Genomic DNA, 18,152 nt, shown 5'->3' on the forward strand with positions numbered 1-18,152 from the left:
AGGATGGTGAAGCTAGGGTGGGCCGGGCCAGGGATTTAGGAAGCCCTGAATCCTGTGCTGAGGTAGTTTTAGTTTGATTTGAAGACATCTGGTGCTTTTTGGGAATGCAGTTACTAAGGGAACAATAACTAAACTTTGCTCCAGAGGAGAATTCATGCTGCTGTGTAAGGTGTACTAGAGAGTGTGGAATAAAAGGAAGGCTTAATAAAGAACTTCATATGTGGTAATCAGCCTGCAGAAAGGCTGTGGTCATGGTAAAGAATTACATTACTGCCTTCTGAGAACTTAAAGGAAATACCTAGATGTAATTTACTCTCATATTTGCTATGTGTAGTTAATATTTTTTCTTCTTATTTTCCAAATGATCTCTTTGGGGACAGTTAAGACCTCTGTTTGTAATCTTTTATCCGTGACCTTGTGGAAGGAGGTTCTTCAGTGGCACAAAAAGAGAACCAGAAATGAAAGACATTTGAGAACAAATGGATTGGATTCTGAGTGCTAATTCCTGGTCTTACAATCTCTTGTACTCCCAGTTTTGTTTTGTTTTTTTTTAAGATGTATTATTTTATTTATTATTTTACAGAGAGAGCGCGTGCGGCGGTGGGAGCCAGAGGGAAAGGGAGAGTCTTAAGCAGACTCTGCACTGAGCACAGAGCCCGATGCTGGGCTCAGTCTCATAACCCCGCGATCATGACCTGAGCCAAAACCGAGAGTCTTAACTTACTGTGCCACCCAGGCGCCCCTGTACTCTAGTTTTATTAAGCAGTTTCAGAGTTCTGAATTAGATGGTCTGTTTCAGCATATTTCTCTGGAACCTGATTTAGACACTTAGATTACAGATGCATTGTCTTCCCCAAAGTGTAATGCCTGACCAAGGTTATTATCCATATACTTTGAATCACTAATATTTGTTTATAGCTGAAAACTATTAATGCAGGGACGCCTGGATGGCTCATTCGGTTAAGCGTCTGCCTTCGGCTCAGGTCATGATCCCGGAGTCCTGGGATCAAGTCCCGCATCGGGCTCCCTGCTCAGCAGGGAGTCTGCTTCTCCCTCTGACCCTCCCCCAGCTCATGCTCTCTCTCTCTCCAATAAATAAATAAAGTCTTAAAAAAAAAAAAAAGAAGAAGAAAACTATTAATGCAGAGTATGCTTACCACAATTGTTGCATCAATATCATTTCTGCATCCAGTTGGTCTTGATAATGTAGTGACTGGAAGAAACTTAAAAGATTTTTAAAAATAAGTTTTAAGGAGTTAGAAAAAAAGTTCTTTCAGATCATTATGAAGGGGTTGTATTACTTACCAAAACAACTCCGTGAAGATTATCTCAGAATATACACATGCAACTATTCACTGGCTGTGACAGCTTTGAACAACTTACTTTGGAAATTTCTGTAGGTTTTTAAAAGTTGAGATTTTACTTTTTTTTTTTTTCTTTTTAAGATTTTATTTGCCCGAGAGAGAGAGCACAAGCAGGGGGAGCAGCAGAGGGAGAAGCAGGCTCCCCACTGAGCAAGGAGCCCGATGCGGGACTCGATCCCAGGACCCTGGGATCATGACCTGAGCTGAAGGCAGACACTTAACTGACTGAGCCACCCAGGCATCCCAGAAGTTGAGATTTTAAAAGTTAAGATTTGAGTATGCTTCATCAATGTGGCTTTTGCTAGAGGTAGGACTTGATTCATCTGCTTATGCCCAAATGATAACATTAGGATTTTTCTTCCTTTTTGTTTTTTCTTGTTTTCCCCAGATAATTCCTAATACAACTTACTTCTCAATTTATAGGCCATAAAAGTTTTTGAATGTAAGTAAATACAATCTTTTGGTAGTCTAAGTTACAAGTGGATGGTTTTCCTCCTCCACCCACTTTAAGATATAATACCTTACCATTGTAGGTTAAATGTAGAATATTACAACTTTTCAATTTGTGTGTTTAAAAGTACTTTCTATCAGACGACATTAAATCTTTCAGTGTATGCAAAAGGAAATCATAATTCAGTGCTGTGTTTACTTTTTAAATAGTATTTGCAAATGTGGTATCAAACAGTGTTTATAGTAAACCGTGGAATGAGAACCCAGAACCTTATCATCTGTATACTTTATAATCTAGTTTAATGTGCTGGGCCACATTCCAGTCCAGTATAAACTGATGCTTTAAGGATGTTTATAATTTGGGAGACATAGACATATAGACACAGACTATATTAAAGGCTCTGCATCAAAATGTGTAGAAAATGTATTCATTGGAAAAGCAGTTTTGCATCTTTAGGGGGGATTATTGGCATTAACATTTTTGGGGTGTTCTCAAGCATTAGGAAGACTGGAAGCGACTATATCTTCTAGATTACTGGTCTGGTGTCTTCAGGTAAGAAAATGTTCTCTACTGTCTTTTATTTTTGAGCCATTGTGCTTTAGGCCTTAGACATGAGAAATTTAAAAGGTTTTCAGTTTAATGGTGTTACGAAAGGAATGCCGAGTGGGAGACAAGGCAGTATGTTTTTTTTCCATAAAGTGGTAAAACTATTACATATATACTTACGCATTCATACTGCCATTCACTCTGCCAGGGATTTGCAGAGTGGTTACTGTTTCTGTAAAGCACTGTTTGGGGGATGGCGGAGAGCCTTTGACTCTGTTGTGTAAATTGAAGTGGAGTCATGGAGTTGAGACATGGGCCCAAACTGAGATGTAGAAAGTCAAGTAGTAAATAGCAGAAGAAAAGGTGCAATAAAATGTGCGGAAGTTAGTTGGGAGTTGAGTTAGAGGTTGCTTAGTAGGTGCTAATTAGCAAACAAGAAGCATGATATTGACTTGAGTGATCTGGCCGGGAAGTGTTTTCTCCATTTGTAAAATTACAGCAGCGTGGGGAGCAGGGAAGGTTATACATTCATCACAAGGCAGGTTAGCTAATACTTAGATTTGTTAGCTTGGTTCTCTGCCACTGAGGAGTTGCATATTCGTTAATATCCAATGTAAGTGTGTCCGATTTTCTTATAATGACAGTTTATTGAATATAAGCAACCTTATTAATAATGGTTTATATTAGAGTGGCCAGTATTGACACATAATTTAATATTAATGAAAGTTTTCATAGCCCTGTTAATAACTACTGTATTTAACTTGCTATCAAGTTAGCATTTTTTACTACAAAACTTTTTTTTTTTTTTTAAGTAAATATTAGGATACATATTACCTCAAGCAGTACGGGTGGAATTTTCTTCTTCTTCTTCTTCTTTTTTTTTTTAAAAGATTTTATTTATTTATTCATGAGAGACAGAGAGAGAGAGAGAGGCAGAGGGAGAAGCAGGCTCTGGAGCCAAGGAGCAGGGAGCCCAACTCAGGACTCGATCCCAGGACCCTGAGATCATGACCTGAGTCGAAGGCAGACGCTTAACCATCTGAGCCACCCAGGCGCCCCGGGTAGAATTTTCTTCTGAAACTCTGGTTAATTGTGTTGAGTTTTGTAAATTTATAATGACAATAGCTTGTATCATAGCAAAGCCATCAGAAAACAGGTATTTCAGGATTTTTTGGTTACTTTTCTTTGGAGACTTCTTAAGCACTAAAATGGTCAAGTTATTGTCAGTTCCCTCCTTTCCTATTAAAAAAAAAAAACTTTCACCATGCTTAAGCAAAATTTAAAAAACTAGGGGCGCCTGGGTGGCTCAGTTGGTTAGGCGACTGCCTTCAGCTCGGGTCATGATCCCGGAATCCTGGGATCGAGTCCCACGTCGGGCTCCCGGCTCAGCGGGGAGCCTGCTTCTCCCTCTAACCCTATCCCCTCTCATGCTGTTTCTCTCTCTCTCTCTCTCTCAAATAAATAAATAAATAAATAATCTTTGAAAAAAAAATTTAAAAAACTAGAAAAGTGGTATTAAATTACAAATATTTTTAGGGACGCCTGGGTGGCTCAGTCGTTGAGCGTCTGCCTTCGGCTCAGGTCATGATCCCAGGGTCCTGGGATCGAGCCCCGCGTCGGGCTCCCTGCTTGGCGGGAAGCCTGCTTCTCCCTCTCCCACTCCCCCTGCTTGTGTTCCCTCTCTCACTGTGTCTCTCTCTGTCAAATAAATAAATAAAAAATATTTTTAAAAAATTACAAATATTTTTAGGAAAAGTGTTTTTTTCATTGGCTTCCAGTGTTACCATGTTGAAGTTGCCAAATTCTAAGGGTACTTTATACTGTAGATGCTGCTTAGCTACTGTGACTACAGACTTAAAGAGTTAAATCATTAGAATTTAAAAAATATAAGTGATAGGTGAAACATGGCACAAGTCAGTAGATAGAGTAGGATAGCACTAAACAAACAGTAAGACTTCTTTCTGGGTCCTCTACTCCTCCAGCTCCTCCCAGAGGTCGCAGTTTCCACCTGCACCTCCTGCCTGAGGCGACCTGGACGTGTAGAAGCATGCGCGTCTTACGTACTTACTGTGGCTCACATACGTCCGAGCCTTCTGCACACATGGTTGTGCACTTCTCACTGTGCACTGTATTTTGGAAATCATCACCTATCAGTGCAGAAATACTGCAGCATTTCATTGTTCAGAAGCTCCATAGCTGCGGGTGAACATTTTCGTTTTTACCAACCCTTTGCCGTTATAAACAATACTGTCTTGTATTCATGCACAAACACTGCTTGTGTTTGATTCCAAGGAGTTGTGCTACAGCCTAGGGGATGAGGTAAGTTGACATAAGATCTTTTTTGTATTTTAGGTATTCCAAAATTGCAGGAAATTATTTTTTACTTAAATGTTGTGGGTGTCCTTTTTACATTGAACAAATTTGAATAGTAATATGTGCTTATGGAAGTACCTTTAATAGGAAAATAGAACTTCTCCTCTCCATTAATTGGATTTCTGTATATCAGGTGTACTTAACAGGTAGGCGACCCAGCTATAATGGTCTTAACATTTAACTTTTGGGGGCCCAAGTGAGAAAGATCTGCCAATAATTAAAACTTTTCTGACTTCTTCAAATTCTGTAGTCAGAAAATGTTACTTAAAAAATCAACAGGGTAGGGTTTTCTGAATGTACATTGGTGGCTTTTTGGTTCCTAATTTCCTTTGATTGCCACCACATCCTCAGTGGTTCAAGTTTGTATTTGTCTACTTTTGTTAAAACAGCAAACGACAAGCTCAGGTCATTGTAAAACACTTAGTGATATAAGGTACTTTAGCAGGACACCAAAGAGTAATAAAAGTATTACAAAGAAATTTGATGCCGCGAGGTTTTTTTTAGTTTTAAGGAGGTAGATCAGCTTAGTGTTTTTTGAACATCTTCTAAGCTACAATGTATGTGTAGTCTTCTCTTAGTGTGCTAACGTGGTCTTTCTGAAGTTAGGAAAATGTCCTTTGATTTCAGAACTTTCTTTTCAGATATTGCTCTTGTGCCTATAAACTTTGACCTAGTTCTTAAATGATTTTCTTGGGCCACAAATAATTGGGTGTGGGGGTATAGAGCCTAGGTTTCTTTCAAAAGTGCTAATAATATTTTATGTTAGAAGAAACATTGATCTTCGTGGTTTGTGGCCTCCCTCTCCTCCTTTTTCCATGAGATTCACACTAAATTCTAGGCTGATTTCTCAGAAGGGCCCGGAAGTCTGTAGTGGTCACCATTTTCCATTGCTCTTTCTGCTGCCCCTGCTTGTTCCTGCCTCCATCCTCTTCTCAATCAGTGGAGGGCAAGTCCATTCTTTCAGTGAATCAGGCCCAAACCTTGACTGAATACATTACTCTTCTCTTTCTCTCATACCCACACCCAACCCAACCAAAACCTGTTGGCCCGACATTCAGAGTACATAATATATTCCAGAATATGACCACTTAATGCATCCTCCACAACTGTCACCCTGTTCCATTCTCCAGGATTGTGTGCATTGTTGCTAGAGCCTTCTGATGGGTTTTCTTGATTCTTCTCTTTCTATTCTAGTCTGTTAAGACAGCAGCCTTAAAAAGGGAAGTCAGACCCTACCACTTCTGCTCAAAATCCTCGGGGCTTTCCATCTCAGACTAAAAGCCATAATCTTCTCAGTGGTGTCCAGAGCCCAGGACCTGGTACCTTGTTCCTCTTGGACCTCACTGATTTCCCCTTCTTTCACTAAAGTGAAGTCAACTGGCTCCCTTCTTAATCTTTAAACTAGCCAGGGCTCTTATTACCTCAGCTTGGTATGCCTTTTTCCCCCAGATATTTTTTATAATTTATTTCTTTGTGATCTCCAGGATTTTGCTTAAATGTCCCCTCACGTGGCCTTCCCTTACCACTTTATTTAAAATTGACTTTTCCCGGCATTCCCTAGACATTCCTTCCATTATCTTTCTCTGTAGCATTTATCATCTAACATACTATATGTTTATATTTGTTTATATGCAGATCTTCCTCGACTTACGATGGGTTACATCTGATAAACCTATTGTAAGTTGAAAATACCCTAAGTGAAGAATGCATTTCATACACCTAAGCTGGCAAACATCTTGGCTCAGCCTAGCTGACCTCAGACAGCTCAGAACACTTACATTAGCCTGCAGTTGGGCAAAGTTGTTTAACACAAAGCTACTCTATAATAGAATGTTGCCTACCTCATGTAATTGGCTGAATACTACACTGAAGGTAAGGACAGCATAGTTGGGTACAGGACGGTCGTCAGTATGATCGTGGGGCTGCCTAGCGTCATGGGGGAGGAGGGGAATTCTGCTACACTACAGAATTCAAATTTTGAAGTGTGGTTTCTACTGAATGTGTTTCAGTAAGTCAGGGACTGTCTGCATCATTTATCGTCAGCCTTCTGCTGCTGGAATGTACGCTCCGCGAAGGCAGGAATTCGGCACAGCGGTAGGTGCTCCGTGCCCAGAGCAATGACGGGCACGTGGTCGGTGCTCTGCCGTATCTGCTAAGTGAACAGGAGGAAGTGTGGGAGCTCCAAAGGAAGGCACCTAATTTTGCTGGAGGCTTCCAGGGAAGAGATGGTCCCTAAGCCAAGTCTTTCAAGAATCGGGTTGTTCCTAATCGGGGACAAAGATTGGAAGACTGTCCAGATAGAAGGAACTACATATACAAATACACGAAGGCATAAAAAGAGCGATTGTGGTGGAATTGTCTGTTCATAGAAGTATGAAGTCTGAGCTTCAGAAGGTGGAGCCATGAAGCCTAGAAAACCATGAGAGGAAGCAGTTGTGCGTGTGCCCCTGACGTTTCTTTTTGGACAGCTTAAGTTTGGAATGCTGGTAGAATGTCCCATGAAATTTCCCAAGGGTGCAGTGTAAGGAGAGAGACGGGGTTTAGTATAGAAGAGTACAACAGCTGCACAGTCACTCCACGGCAGGGATGTGGGCGGCATGCGTCACCGCCAGCGTCACAGGATTTAAAGTGTACACTGGTTTTTGCAACAGGAAAATAATTGAAAGGAGCACTGTCCCCTTATTTTTCCCACTGAACTGCACAGTGTCTTCTGGAATGCATTCCCACAAACCTATGCATACAGCAGGAAAATGCTCTTCCTGGCAGTGTCCTCTGTCACCTCCAGACATCTGAAGCTGACACCGGTGTGCCCCTCCGCCACACCCCGCTCAAGTCCCAGAGGTGATGTCTAGCAAATGAACATCTGTGTCCATGTTTACAGCTTCTGGGGATGCTCCGTGTGGCACTTGAATGATTGAACCTACTCAAATAATTTTAGTCATTAAACATTTGTTAAGTACTTGAATCTTGAGGATTCATCGATAATTTCAAAGATTCATAGTCTGGAGAAGGAAACTGAAGAGTTAAGAGTGTGACAACGAGCCAAGCAGACAAGAGAACACATACGAAGATCTAGGCAGCAGCCGGCCTCTTGCGGACATCTGCAGGCCCGTAGAGGTGATGGTGATTGTCAGCAGTTCCCTCAGGAACGAATACCAACTCCCCCTCCCCCCAGGTTTCCGTTTAAGGCTGAGGGGACATCTCAGTGGATGTCCAGTGGCGGTCTCAATGCTGTTTGCATAGGGGTTCCAGGAAAAGTCACGCCTTCGGAATCCTTTCTAATGCTAGAACTAGGGGCATCAGCTGTGGGCAGGGGCTGAAGTCTGGGACTAAAGCCTGCTCTAGAGCCGAGTAGGGGGCAGTGCTGAGTAGTGGCAGGACGGCCCTGGGGTGTGGGTTAGGAAAGTCCACTTCTAACTTGGGCTAATTCTAGAGACTGCAGGATAGGTGAAAATGGGTTTTGTGTATGTTCTGGAGCTGCTAAGGAACTTTTGGTGGGATGAGTCCTTGCATTTATTCATCCAGATATTTTGGTACCTGGTACCTGGCAGGCATCATGTACATATTGGTCTTTGAGAATGTAAGAGTCAGTAAGACTAGATCCTTACCCTCATGAACTTACTTTCTATAGAAATACATGAAACACAAGCAGAGTAATTAAAAGTGTGCGAACTAGGTTGAATTATGTGAAATTGCCACTCTCCAACGTCTTTGACCTATAAAAACAGCAAATTTGTATCAATACTATGAAACAAGTGACTGAGTTGGGGAGAATATGAGGATAACTAGGGATAGGAAGGTCAGAAAAAGCCTCTTTAGGAGGTGGCATGTAAGTTACCCCCTGAAAGAAGAGAAGGCGAGCTTCTTCCTTTCTTTTATTTACATCAGGATGGTAAATGCAAACGTGGGAGGGATCAAAGGAGCGCCCTGGGCCTTGGGCTGGTGCATCACCAGAAATCTCGTGCTCTATGGAGCCCAGCAGCGTCTCAGATGCAGTAGGCCCACTGCTGCTGTACCTGCTGGTTTTCCAAAACAAGCCAGAAAGCAGCTTTTTAAAAAAAGAACATTCAAAGAATAATGCTTGAGACATTAGGTTGAAATACAATTTTTATGTGAAATCTCCTAAATTTTACATGTCAGCTATTTCAAAAATTTCAGAAAAAAAATTTTTTTAAAGATCTTATTTATTAGAGAGAGAGAGCGAGCACCAGTTGGGGCAGAGGGAGAAGCAGACACCTCCCTGAGCAGGGAGCCCCATGTGGGACTCGATCCCAGGACCCTGGGATCATGACCTGAGCTGAAGGCAGACGCTTAACCGACTGAGCTACCCAGGTGCCCCTAGAAAATGTTTTGTAAACCAAATAATGTATTTGCTTGCCAAAAGTGGCCCACTGGACACCAATTTACAATCTTTGTTTTAAAGCATTCCGGGTAGAGGGAACAGCATATGCAAAGACAAGAGGCAAGAAAGGGCTTGACTTGTTGAAGGAACAGAAAGGATGGCAGTGTATATCCAGAGCTGAGTGAGCCCAGAGGAGAGTGTCGTGTAAGATGAAGTTGGAAAGGAGCCAGATCACAGCTCACAGAAGTCTTCGGGCAGAAGCGCAGGGACAAGTGTCAATTCAGTGTGCACACAACTCAGCAAGCACGTACCCTGGGGCCACACAGGGTCGCAACTGCCTGGAGGAAAGGATACCTTCCCTGATGCACACAAAGATGTCCTAAATGTCCCAGCTGTCCTTGAAGGTGGGTGTGTGATTCCATTTTACGGGTGAATCAGCTGCCTAAAGGCAACCACATTTCATTTGGTTTTCTTCGGAAGCCCACATCCTTCTAACTACAAAACACCACTTCCCCAAGTGAGATATGTTTATGTGATGGTGCCCCTTGGTGGATATTCTTGTCTGCATGGCTCAAAGAGGATGTAGCCATTAATTTAAAGCCCAAAGAAGAATGCTTTAAATATGAAGTTGAATACAGAGTAACAGTGACCTGATGATCAAACCCCACAAAGTTGAAGACCAGACTTATTTCTTCAGTTGTTTTGTGTGGGCTACTAACACCAACCTGCCAAGAGTTTAGTGCTCTCATTTTCAAGATAAGGTGAATATCACTTAAAGTTGAAATACATGATTTACTCTTGTGGGGGTGAGAAAGCATCCTTTTCTTTTTGTTGAGTGTTAAAGCCTTGGAAATCAAAAGAAGGATCTATGCTCAAAGGATCTCAGACATCCAGAGGAAAGTGAATCTGAGAAGTGAAGATGAGTATGGATAGAAATAGGCTGCTTCAGCCACGCAGCAGGCATTGAATAAAATTTTCAGGAGCTCAATGAGTAGGTCCTGTGATAAGAGCTAAAAGGATCAGAGGGAAGAAGGCTCTTGTCGGGAGAGTTGCCATCCGGGGAAGAGAGGAAAGCCCAAGAAATGCAGTCCGTGTACCGCATTCAAGACAGGCTTACAGGTGAAGTTAACCACCTGAGTGAAGGTCTGCAGGAGGGGATTACTAAATTAGCTTTCAGAATTCAGCATGACAGTGTTTCATTAAAATTCACCAGTCACTTCTTTGTCACTTGTTAGGATGTTTGAAGAGAGAAAGCATCATTAATAACATTTTCCGGATGCTCTATGTGGGTTATTTGATGTACTTTGTAGATAAAAATGGATCTGATTTTACCTTCCTTATGATTCTTTGAGCTCTTAGATTTTTGCCTGCAGAATTAAAGTGAAAATTGTATTTTTAAAAGAAATCACTATGATCACCTGGATTTTGCTTTCAGATTGGTAGATTCTAATTATCGAATAAAAGCAGAAGTTGGCAAACTCTCTGTACAGGTCCAGATAATAAATATTCTTGACTTTGTAGGCCAAATAGTTTCCTTTTTCTTTTTCTTTTTTTTTTTTTTTTTTAAGATTTTGTTTGTCAGAGAGAAAGAGCACAAGCAGGGGAGAAGCGGTGATGCGGGGCTCCATCCCAGGACCCTGAGATCATGACCTGAGTTGAAGGCAGACGCTTAACCATCTGAGCCACCCAGCCAAATATTTCTATCACAATGACACAACTCTGCTAATGTAGTATAAAAGGAGCCAAATATAGGCATATGTAAATGAATGAGCAAGGCTGCCTTCGAATAAAACTTTATGCATGGGTGCCTGGGTGGCTTAGTCCGTTGAGCTTAAAACTCTTGATTTCGCTGCAGGCATGACTTCAGGGTCCTGAGATTGAGCTCCCCTGGGGTTCTGTGTTCCGTGTGGGGTCTGCTTGTCTCTCTCCCTCCCCATCTGCTCCTTCCCCTACTCATATGCCCTCTCTCTCCCTCCCTCTCTCAAATAAATAAAAATCTTTTTAAAAAAGAACTTTATGTATGGACACTGTAATCTGAATTTCATTTAATTTTTATGTATTAACGAAATATTCTCAATTAAAAAAAATGTATGTTACAAATCATGGTCTCTACAAAAAACAGGTGGGGGGCTGGATTTGGTCCATGAGCCATGGTTTGATGACCCCTGAAATTAAAGGATTTGAAAATCAGTCATGTTTTCCAAAGGCCAATGGTGTGGTTTTCCTGGCTGTCAAGAATTTTATTTGATCATAGAGGGGTCTTATTTTGCTGGAAGGAAAAGTTTTTTGTTCTTTGTTTTACTGTTTTGTTTTTCAGCAGTGGTTCTCACTAGCATGCATCAGAATCACCTGGAGAGTTTGTTTAAAATGCTGATTGCAGGACCCCCTCCCCAAGTTTGTGATTCAGTGAGTCCAGGTGGGGTCCAGGAACTTGCATTTTTAGCAGGCGAGGCTGATGCTACTGTGCTGGGACCCCTCGTGAGAAGCACCGACTCAGCCGCGAGAGTGCCCAACACTGGGAATAACGTGGTTGCTTTTACTCAGTGTCCTTAGAGTAACTATTGACTCTTCTACCTAGGTGGTTTCTTGGAGACCTTCAAAATTCTAATGGTTTAACAAAGATAATTGGTACCAAATCTATTAATTTCCTATCGTAGTATTTTTCCTCCATTGATTTCTGATTATTATTTTTTTTTTAAAGATTTTATTTATTTATTTGAGACAGAGAGAATGAGAGACAGAGAGCATGAGAGGGAGGAGGGTCAGAGGGAGAAGCAGACTCCCTGCCGAGCAGGGAGCCCGATGCGGGACTCGATCCCGGGACTCCAGGATCATGACCTGAGCCGAAGGCAGTGGCTTAACCAACTGAGCCACCCAGGCGCCCGATTTCTGATTATTTTAAACACTTAAAAACTAGAGAATGTTTTACCACAGTGTTAGGGAAAGAAATGTGCCTAGGAGAAATATAAAGGAATATACATGTTATAATATTATACAGATGACCCCTGTACAACATGGGGGCTCAGGGTGCCCGCCCCCTGCTCAGCTGAAAATCCATGTGCAACTTCTGACTCCCCCAAACTTAACTACTAAGAGCCTACTGTTGAGTGGAAGCCTTACCAATAACAGTCATTTAACACATATCTTATATGTTATGTAGATTACATACTGTGTCCTTACAGTAAAATCAGCTAGAGAGAAGAAAATCATAAGGAAGGAAAATACGTTTACAGTACTGGACTGTATTAAAAAAATCCGCCTGTAAGTAGCCCTGCACAGTTCAAACCCCTGTTGTAAAGGGTCTGTGTATATATAAAATACTCATGTACCAGGGTTTCTTTTTGTGGGGGGAGGGGCGGAGGGAGAGTGAGAGCCTGATGCAGGGCTCGATCTCACCACCCTGAGATCATGACCTGAGCCGAAATCAAGAGTCAAATGCTTAACTGAGTGAGCCACCCGGGTGCCCCTCATGTATCGGCTTTAAAAACAGTACATTGCCAGTGACTTTGACATTCGGTAGCCCTCCTCTATCACGTCAACCTTGCCTGTGAGTTTTACATTGTTTGTAGCCACAAGCAATATGAAGTCTGGTTTATGTGATACCTAGTTTTGCATGAATATGAACTTCATGTAGTTTATCACACGGACACACATCCATTTTGCTGACTATAGCAGTGATTCATTCTCACTGCTGCGAGTCTGTTTACCTTATGAGTGTCCTACAATTTATCCATTCCCCTGATGATGGACATTTGTCTTGTTTCTAGTATTTTTTACAAACAATATAGATATAGTTTTGTACATGTATCTAGTGAATGTGAGCAGTAGAATCTCTGTGGCTGAGACCTAGGCGGGGAATTATTCACTTACAGGCTACGTCCATTTTCAACTTGACTATGTAGCCATCAAGTTACTTTCTTTTTTCTTTTTGTTTTTTTTTAAAGATTTTATTTACTTATTTGAGAGAGAGAATGAGATAGAGCATGAGAGGGGGGAGGGTCAGAGAGAGAGGCAGACTCCCCGATGAGCAGGGAGCCCGACGTGGGACTCGATCCTGGGACTCCAGGATCATGACCTGAGTGAAGGCAGTCGCTCAACCAACTGAGCCACCCAGGCGCCCGCCATCAAGTTACTTTCTAAAGTAAAGGTACATTCACATCTTTACTACATGTGTGATAGTACTAGAATTTTTAAACTTCTGCTAGTTTGATAGGTTTAAAATGGTATCATACTGTGCTTTTAATTTGCATGTTCTTGATTACTAATACAATTGAGAGTTTTTTCTCATATTTATGGGCCTTTCATGTCTCCTCTTCCTTGAAATGACTATTTTTTTTTGGCTTGTTTCCTATTACCTTCTTTATCTTGGTCTAATTGCTTCACAGAAGGTTATTAATCTTTTGACACTTAAAATGTTTTACAGTTATCTCCTTCCAAGTTGTACCTCATCTTTTCACATTTTTATGGTTTTTTGATGGATAAAAATTTAAATTTTATTGTAGCTTAATTTATAAATCTTTTTTCTTATGATTTTCTGGCAGTCTTTTGGTATGTATCTTGTTTAAGAAATTGTTCCTTTCCTTGAGGTCATGAAGGTATTCTGCAGTTTTTCTGTTTTCTTCTAAATGTTTTGTTATTGTTACACTTGGGTCTGTAGTCCAGCTAGAAGTAACTTTGGGTATGGTATGAAGTATGATTCATTTTTCTTCTAGCTAGATGACCAGTTGTCCTAATACTTGATTTGACAGTCCATCCCTCTTCCACTGAGGCATCACCACTTCTTTTTTTTTTTTTTTAAGATTTTATTTATTTATTTGAGAGAGAGAATGAGATATAGAGAGAGAGCATGAGAGAGGGGAGGGTCAGAAGGAGAAGCAGACTCCCTGCTGAGCAGGGAGCCCGATGCGGGACTCGATCCCGGGACTCCAGGATCATGACCTGAGCCGAAGGCAGTTGCTTAACCAACTGAGCCACCCAGGCACCCCGAGGCATCACCACTTCTTACCTATGTCAAGGATCTACATGTGCAGTCTCTGTTCTGTTCCAGGGGTCATACCATTCTGTCTTAATTGTAGCCTTAGCTTTATAACAAGTCTTCATATCTGGTAGAGCTTTCTTTTTTCTCCACCTTGTTTTAATAATAAACTCCTGACTCCTTTTGGGCCTTCGTTCTACTCCATAAATTTTATTGTATTTTAAGTAGTCTCTACATGCCATGTGGGGCTTGAACTCACAACCCTGAGGTCAAGAATCGCATACTCTACCGAGCCAGCCAGACACCCCTTGTACTACATAAATTTTAGAAATCATTTAAATTGGGGGTGCCTAGGTGATGCAGTTGGTTAAGCATCCAACTCTTGGTTTCTGCTCAGGTCCTGATCTCAGGGTTGTGAGATGGAGCCCCACGTGGGGCTCTGTGCTGAGCATAGGGTCTGCTTAAGACTCTCTCTCTCCCTCTCCTTCTGCCACTCTCCACTGCTCACTCTCTCTCTCTAAAATAAATCTTTTTTTTAAAAGATTTTTTTTTTTAATTTATTTAATTGACCGAGACAGTGTGAGAGGGAACACAAGCAGGGGGAGTGGGAGAGGGAGAAGCAGGCTTCCGGCCGAGCAGGGAGCTCGATCCCAGGATCCCAGGATCCTGGGATCATGACTTGAGCTGAAGGCAGTCACTTAACCAACTGAGCCACCCAGGTGCCCTAAAATAAATAAATCTTAACAACAACAACAAAAAAGAAATAAATTATATGAGGAAAAAAACCTTTTGTTTGGAAATGTATTAATAATTAATATTAATTAGATTAATTTGGGAAGAAGTTACATCTGTACAATATTAAATATCCTTAGTCAGGAACATGTTCTAATTCTCCATTTATTGATGTCTTCCTTTATGCTGTTCAGCAAAGTGTACATTTTTGCCCTAAGATCCTACGTATCTTTTGTTGGATTTCTTATTAAGTATCTTCATTTTTACCATCATCTAAGAGTTACATTTTAAAACTATTTGTGGCTGGTATATAGAAATGAAATTGATTTTTGTTTGCTGACCCTATATTCAGGAACCTTGCTTAGTTCTTGTTGTTTCTAATAATTTGTGAAGTCTTTTGGGCTTTCTACATAAATAGTCACCTGCCGAATAGTGTCAGTTCTCAATCTGTCTTCTCAATCCCTATAACATTTATTTCTTTGTCTTATCTTACCGAGCTAACTTGACTGACATGTTCAATACAATGTTGGACTTAAGTGGCAACTCGTCTCTGATTTAAGAGGATTGCTTCTAACATTTGCGTGGACATGTTTGCTCTCGGTTTTTGGTTCATGCCCTTTATCAGGTTAATGAAACTTCCTTTTATATACATATGCCTATTTTGCTAGAGTTTCTTTTTTTAATAATCCTGTCCCTTCATAGGTATCGACCCCCTCATTCCCCTTCCAGGGCTGGGGTCTTCTACCAAGTTATTTTAATCTCATGGTGCCACCTGGTGGCACACTTTGAAATTTCTGACTTGATATCTTCCTGTTTCTTTTAGGGAACTATATGGATATAGTTTCTTAGTTTCTTCTGTTAACAGTGACACCCATCATTTAATTCTGTTTTCTCCCTTGTCCCTTATATTTCCCATCCTCCTTTTCACTTGCTCTTCCGTACTTCCTCGATATACTCATGCAAATCATTCTTTTTTCCTTCCTTAGTTTTATGAGTGTAAATCTACCTCAATTATGGTTAATCATGGTAAAAGTAATGCTGGTGACTAAAGAAAAAAAATACAGCACATATTTTTTAATGAAATCTGATACATAAAGTTCCAGCTCTGCTAACCCTCAAAGTCCTTGAAAATACTTAAAGTTCCCTTTAAAAATGCTCTCGGGCGCCTGGGTGGCTCAGTTGGTTAAGCGACTGCCTTCGGCTCAGGTCATGATCCTGGAGTCCCTGGATCGAGTCCCGCATCGGGCTTCCTGCTTGGCAGGGAGTCTGCTTTGTCCTCTGACCCTATCCCCTCTCAGGTGTTCTCTCTCTCTCATTCTCTCTCTCTCAAATAAATAAATAAATAAATAAATAAATAAATAAAAATGTTCTCAAATTTCAAGTACTACTTAATCATCTAATTCTGCCCAGTTTAGCATCAAGTTCAAGTATTACAGAAAAATTTAAAAGTTTTAAAAAACTTAATAATGTGTTCCTTTATTGCTAGCTTTGACAAATTTGGGGTTTCTACTGTATTTTAGTGCAAAGCCTCAGTTTTGCATCATGGGTTAAACTGCCTGGACACTGCACTACTATTGATCTCCATGGGAAACAGCCCCCCACAGATGCCCTTCGGGCACATAACTGATCAGTAAGACAGAGATCGCCATTACCTGCATTTCCAACTGCTTGAACCACAGCGTAGAAAGTACCGTACGCAGCACTCTCCTAGGTCAGAGAACTCATGCATGGATAAGCTTGGCTGGTTTAGTGGTTTCTTTGTAGAGTTCACTGCGACCTCGTTTTTGATGTCTCTGAGGGCTATCCCTGAGAATGGCAGGTAAATCAGCTGACGAAGACAGACCGGGGACTGTAGGGCTGACACTGGCCTCTTTAATCACCGCAGGGCCACGTGGCTGTGGGGGAGGTGGTTTTTACTGTTCTTGGTCTTAACCCATCCCAGTCTTTTGGCAGGCAGGTGTAGCCTGCTGAGAATTTGCTTAATCAAAGCAATGGGTCCTGTGGGTGGCTCATTCAGTTAAGTGACTGATTCTTGGTTCCGGGTCAGGTCATGATCTCAGGGTGTCAGAGGAGATAGCGTGGAGTCTGCTTGGGACTTTCTCTCCCTCTCCTCCTCCCCCCTGCTCTCTCTCTCTCTCAAATAAATAAATCTTAAAAAAAAAAGAAAAAGACATCAACTATTGATTTCAAAGGAGGCACCACCACGAATTTTGGGCCTGTAAGTGGTTGGTGCCCAAAGGACATTTTAGGAGTGCCTAGATTAATCACGAGGGAACCTTAAATAAAATATAAAATCTGATCAGCGTTATTCTAATACTTACAAAACTTGGGTGTGTATGACTTTGAGATCCATCATTATTCTTGTGAAACCAATTCATTTGTGTGGAATTGTAACAACTATTAGAATTCTAGCATCCATTTAAAAGGGACATTTGAAGTTATTCTTATTTCCACATTAATAGCAGAGATTCAAGACTGGATTGGAAAAAAAAAAAAAGTTAAAACTTAGGAAGATCGCTTTGGCCCTTTGCCTGCCCAGCAGGCCCTCCCGGATCCAGGATGACAAGGGTGCTCCTGTCATTCTGCACTATTTGACTTCCTTCTGTGTTCTTTTGCTGAGTGCTTCCTAACCCCTTGATGTCTCTTTTGAAAGGTGGGGACCCAAACTGTATGCATTGTTCCAGATGCGTTCTTGCCAAAGCGGTATAAAGCAAATGTAACGGTTAGGAAGAAGGCTCCCTCCCTCGCTGGGTAAGTACAGCTGGCGGCTGGGGCCAGCCTACCTTTCCATGACACCTGCCAGGATGTTGGCAGGACCCCATAAAATCCAAATTTGTGCATCCACAGCCCAGAGCCTTTAATCTAGTGGCGTGAATTCCCAAAGGAGCTCCCCCAGAACAACCCCCACCATTATGGCTTCAAGTTCCACCCCCTCAGGTTCTTTCTCAGTTGTTTAACTCTCTTGGGCTTTCTGCCAGTCAAGAACATCTTCCTCCGATGTGATGATTTTGACGTCGATAAAATGAGATTTTATCTGTAAACTATGTGAACTGATGGGACATGCTACTCTAGACTGTTCTTTTGTGATGTGGAATGAGTATCATGGCACAAGTTCCCGCATAGGACACTGTGTGCTGCTGGGAGGCTTTTTCTTATCTAAAAAAATTCAGATATACTTAAAAATGAATGAAAAATAAACAAAGATGAATTCAGATATACTTAAAAATGAATATATATATACATTAGTGTTCTGCATTGATCTCAGTTTGGAAATACTTTAAAATCATGGATCAACATGATTACCTTGAAGCAGGTCGTTTTGAAATTCTTTAATTTCTTTGGCAGAGATGGTTCTGACCCATCCCATTT

At 41.3% G+C, this 18,152-nt stretch overlaps 1 protein-coding gene across 1 annotated transcript in view; it reads left to right on the top strand.

The window, feature by feature from the left end:
• The window catches only part of RDX (radixin), a 78,807-nt gene extending 61,304 nt beyond the window's left edge, over positions 1 to 17,503 (top strand). Inside the window, exon 15 of the mRNA XM_044919756.1 lies at positions 17,437 to 17,503. Coding sequence (XP_044775691.1) covers positions 17,437 to 17,503 — 67 coding nt within the window. The remainder of the gene's footprint in view (positions 1 to 17,436) is intronic.
• Positions 17,504 to 18,152: the final 649 nt, after the last annotated feature.

This window comes from Neomonachus schauinslandi, chromosome 11 (assembly GCF_002201575.2).
Source record: "Neomonachus schauinslandi chromosome 11, ASM220157v2, whole genome shotgun sequence".
Lineage (NCBI taxonomy): Eukaryota > Metazoa > Chordata > Mammalia > Carnivora > Phocidae > Neomonachus > Neomonachus schauinslandi.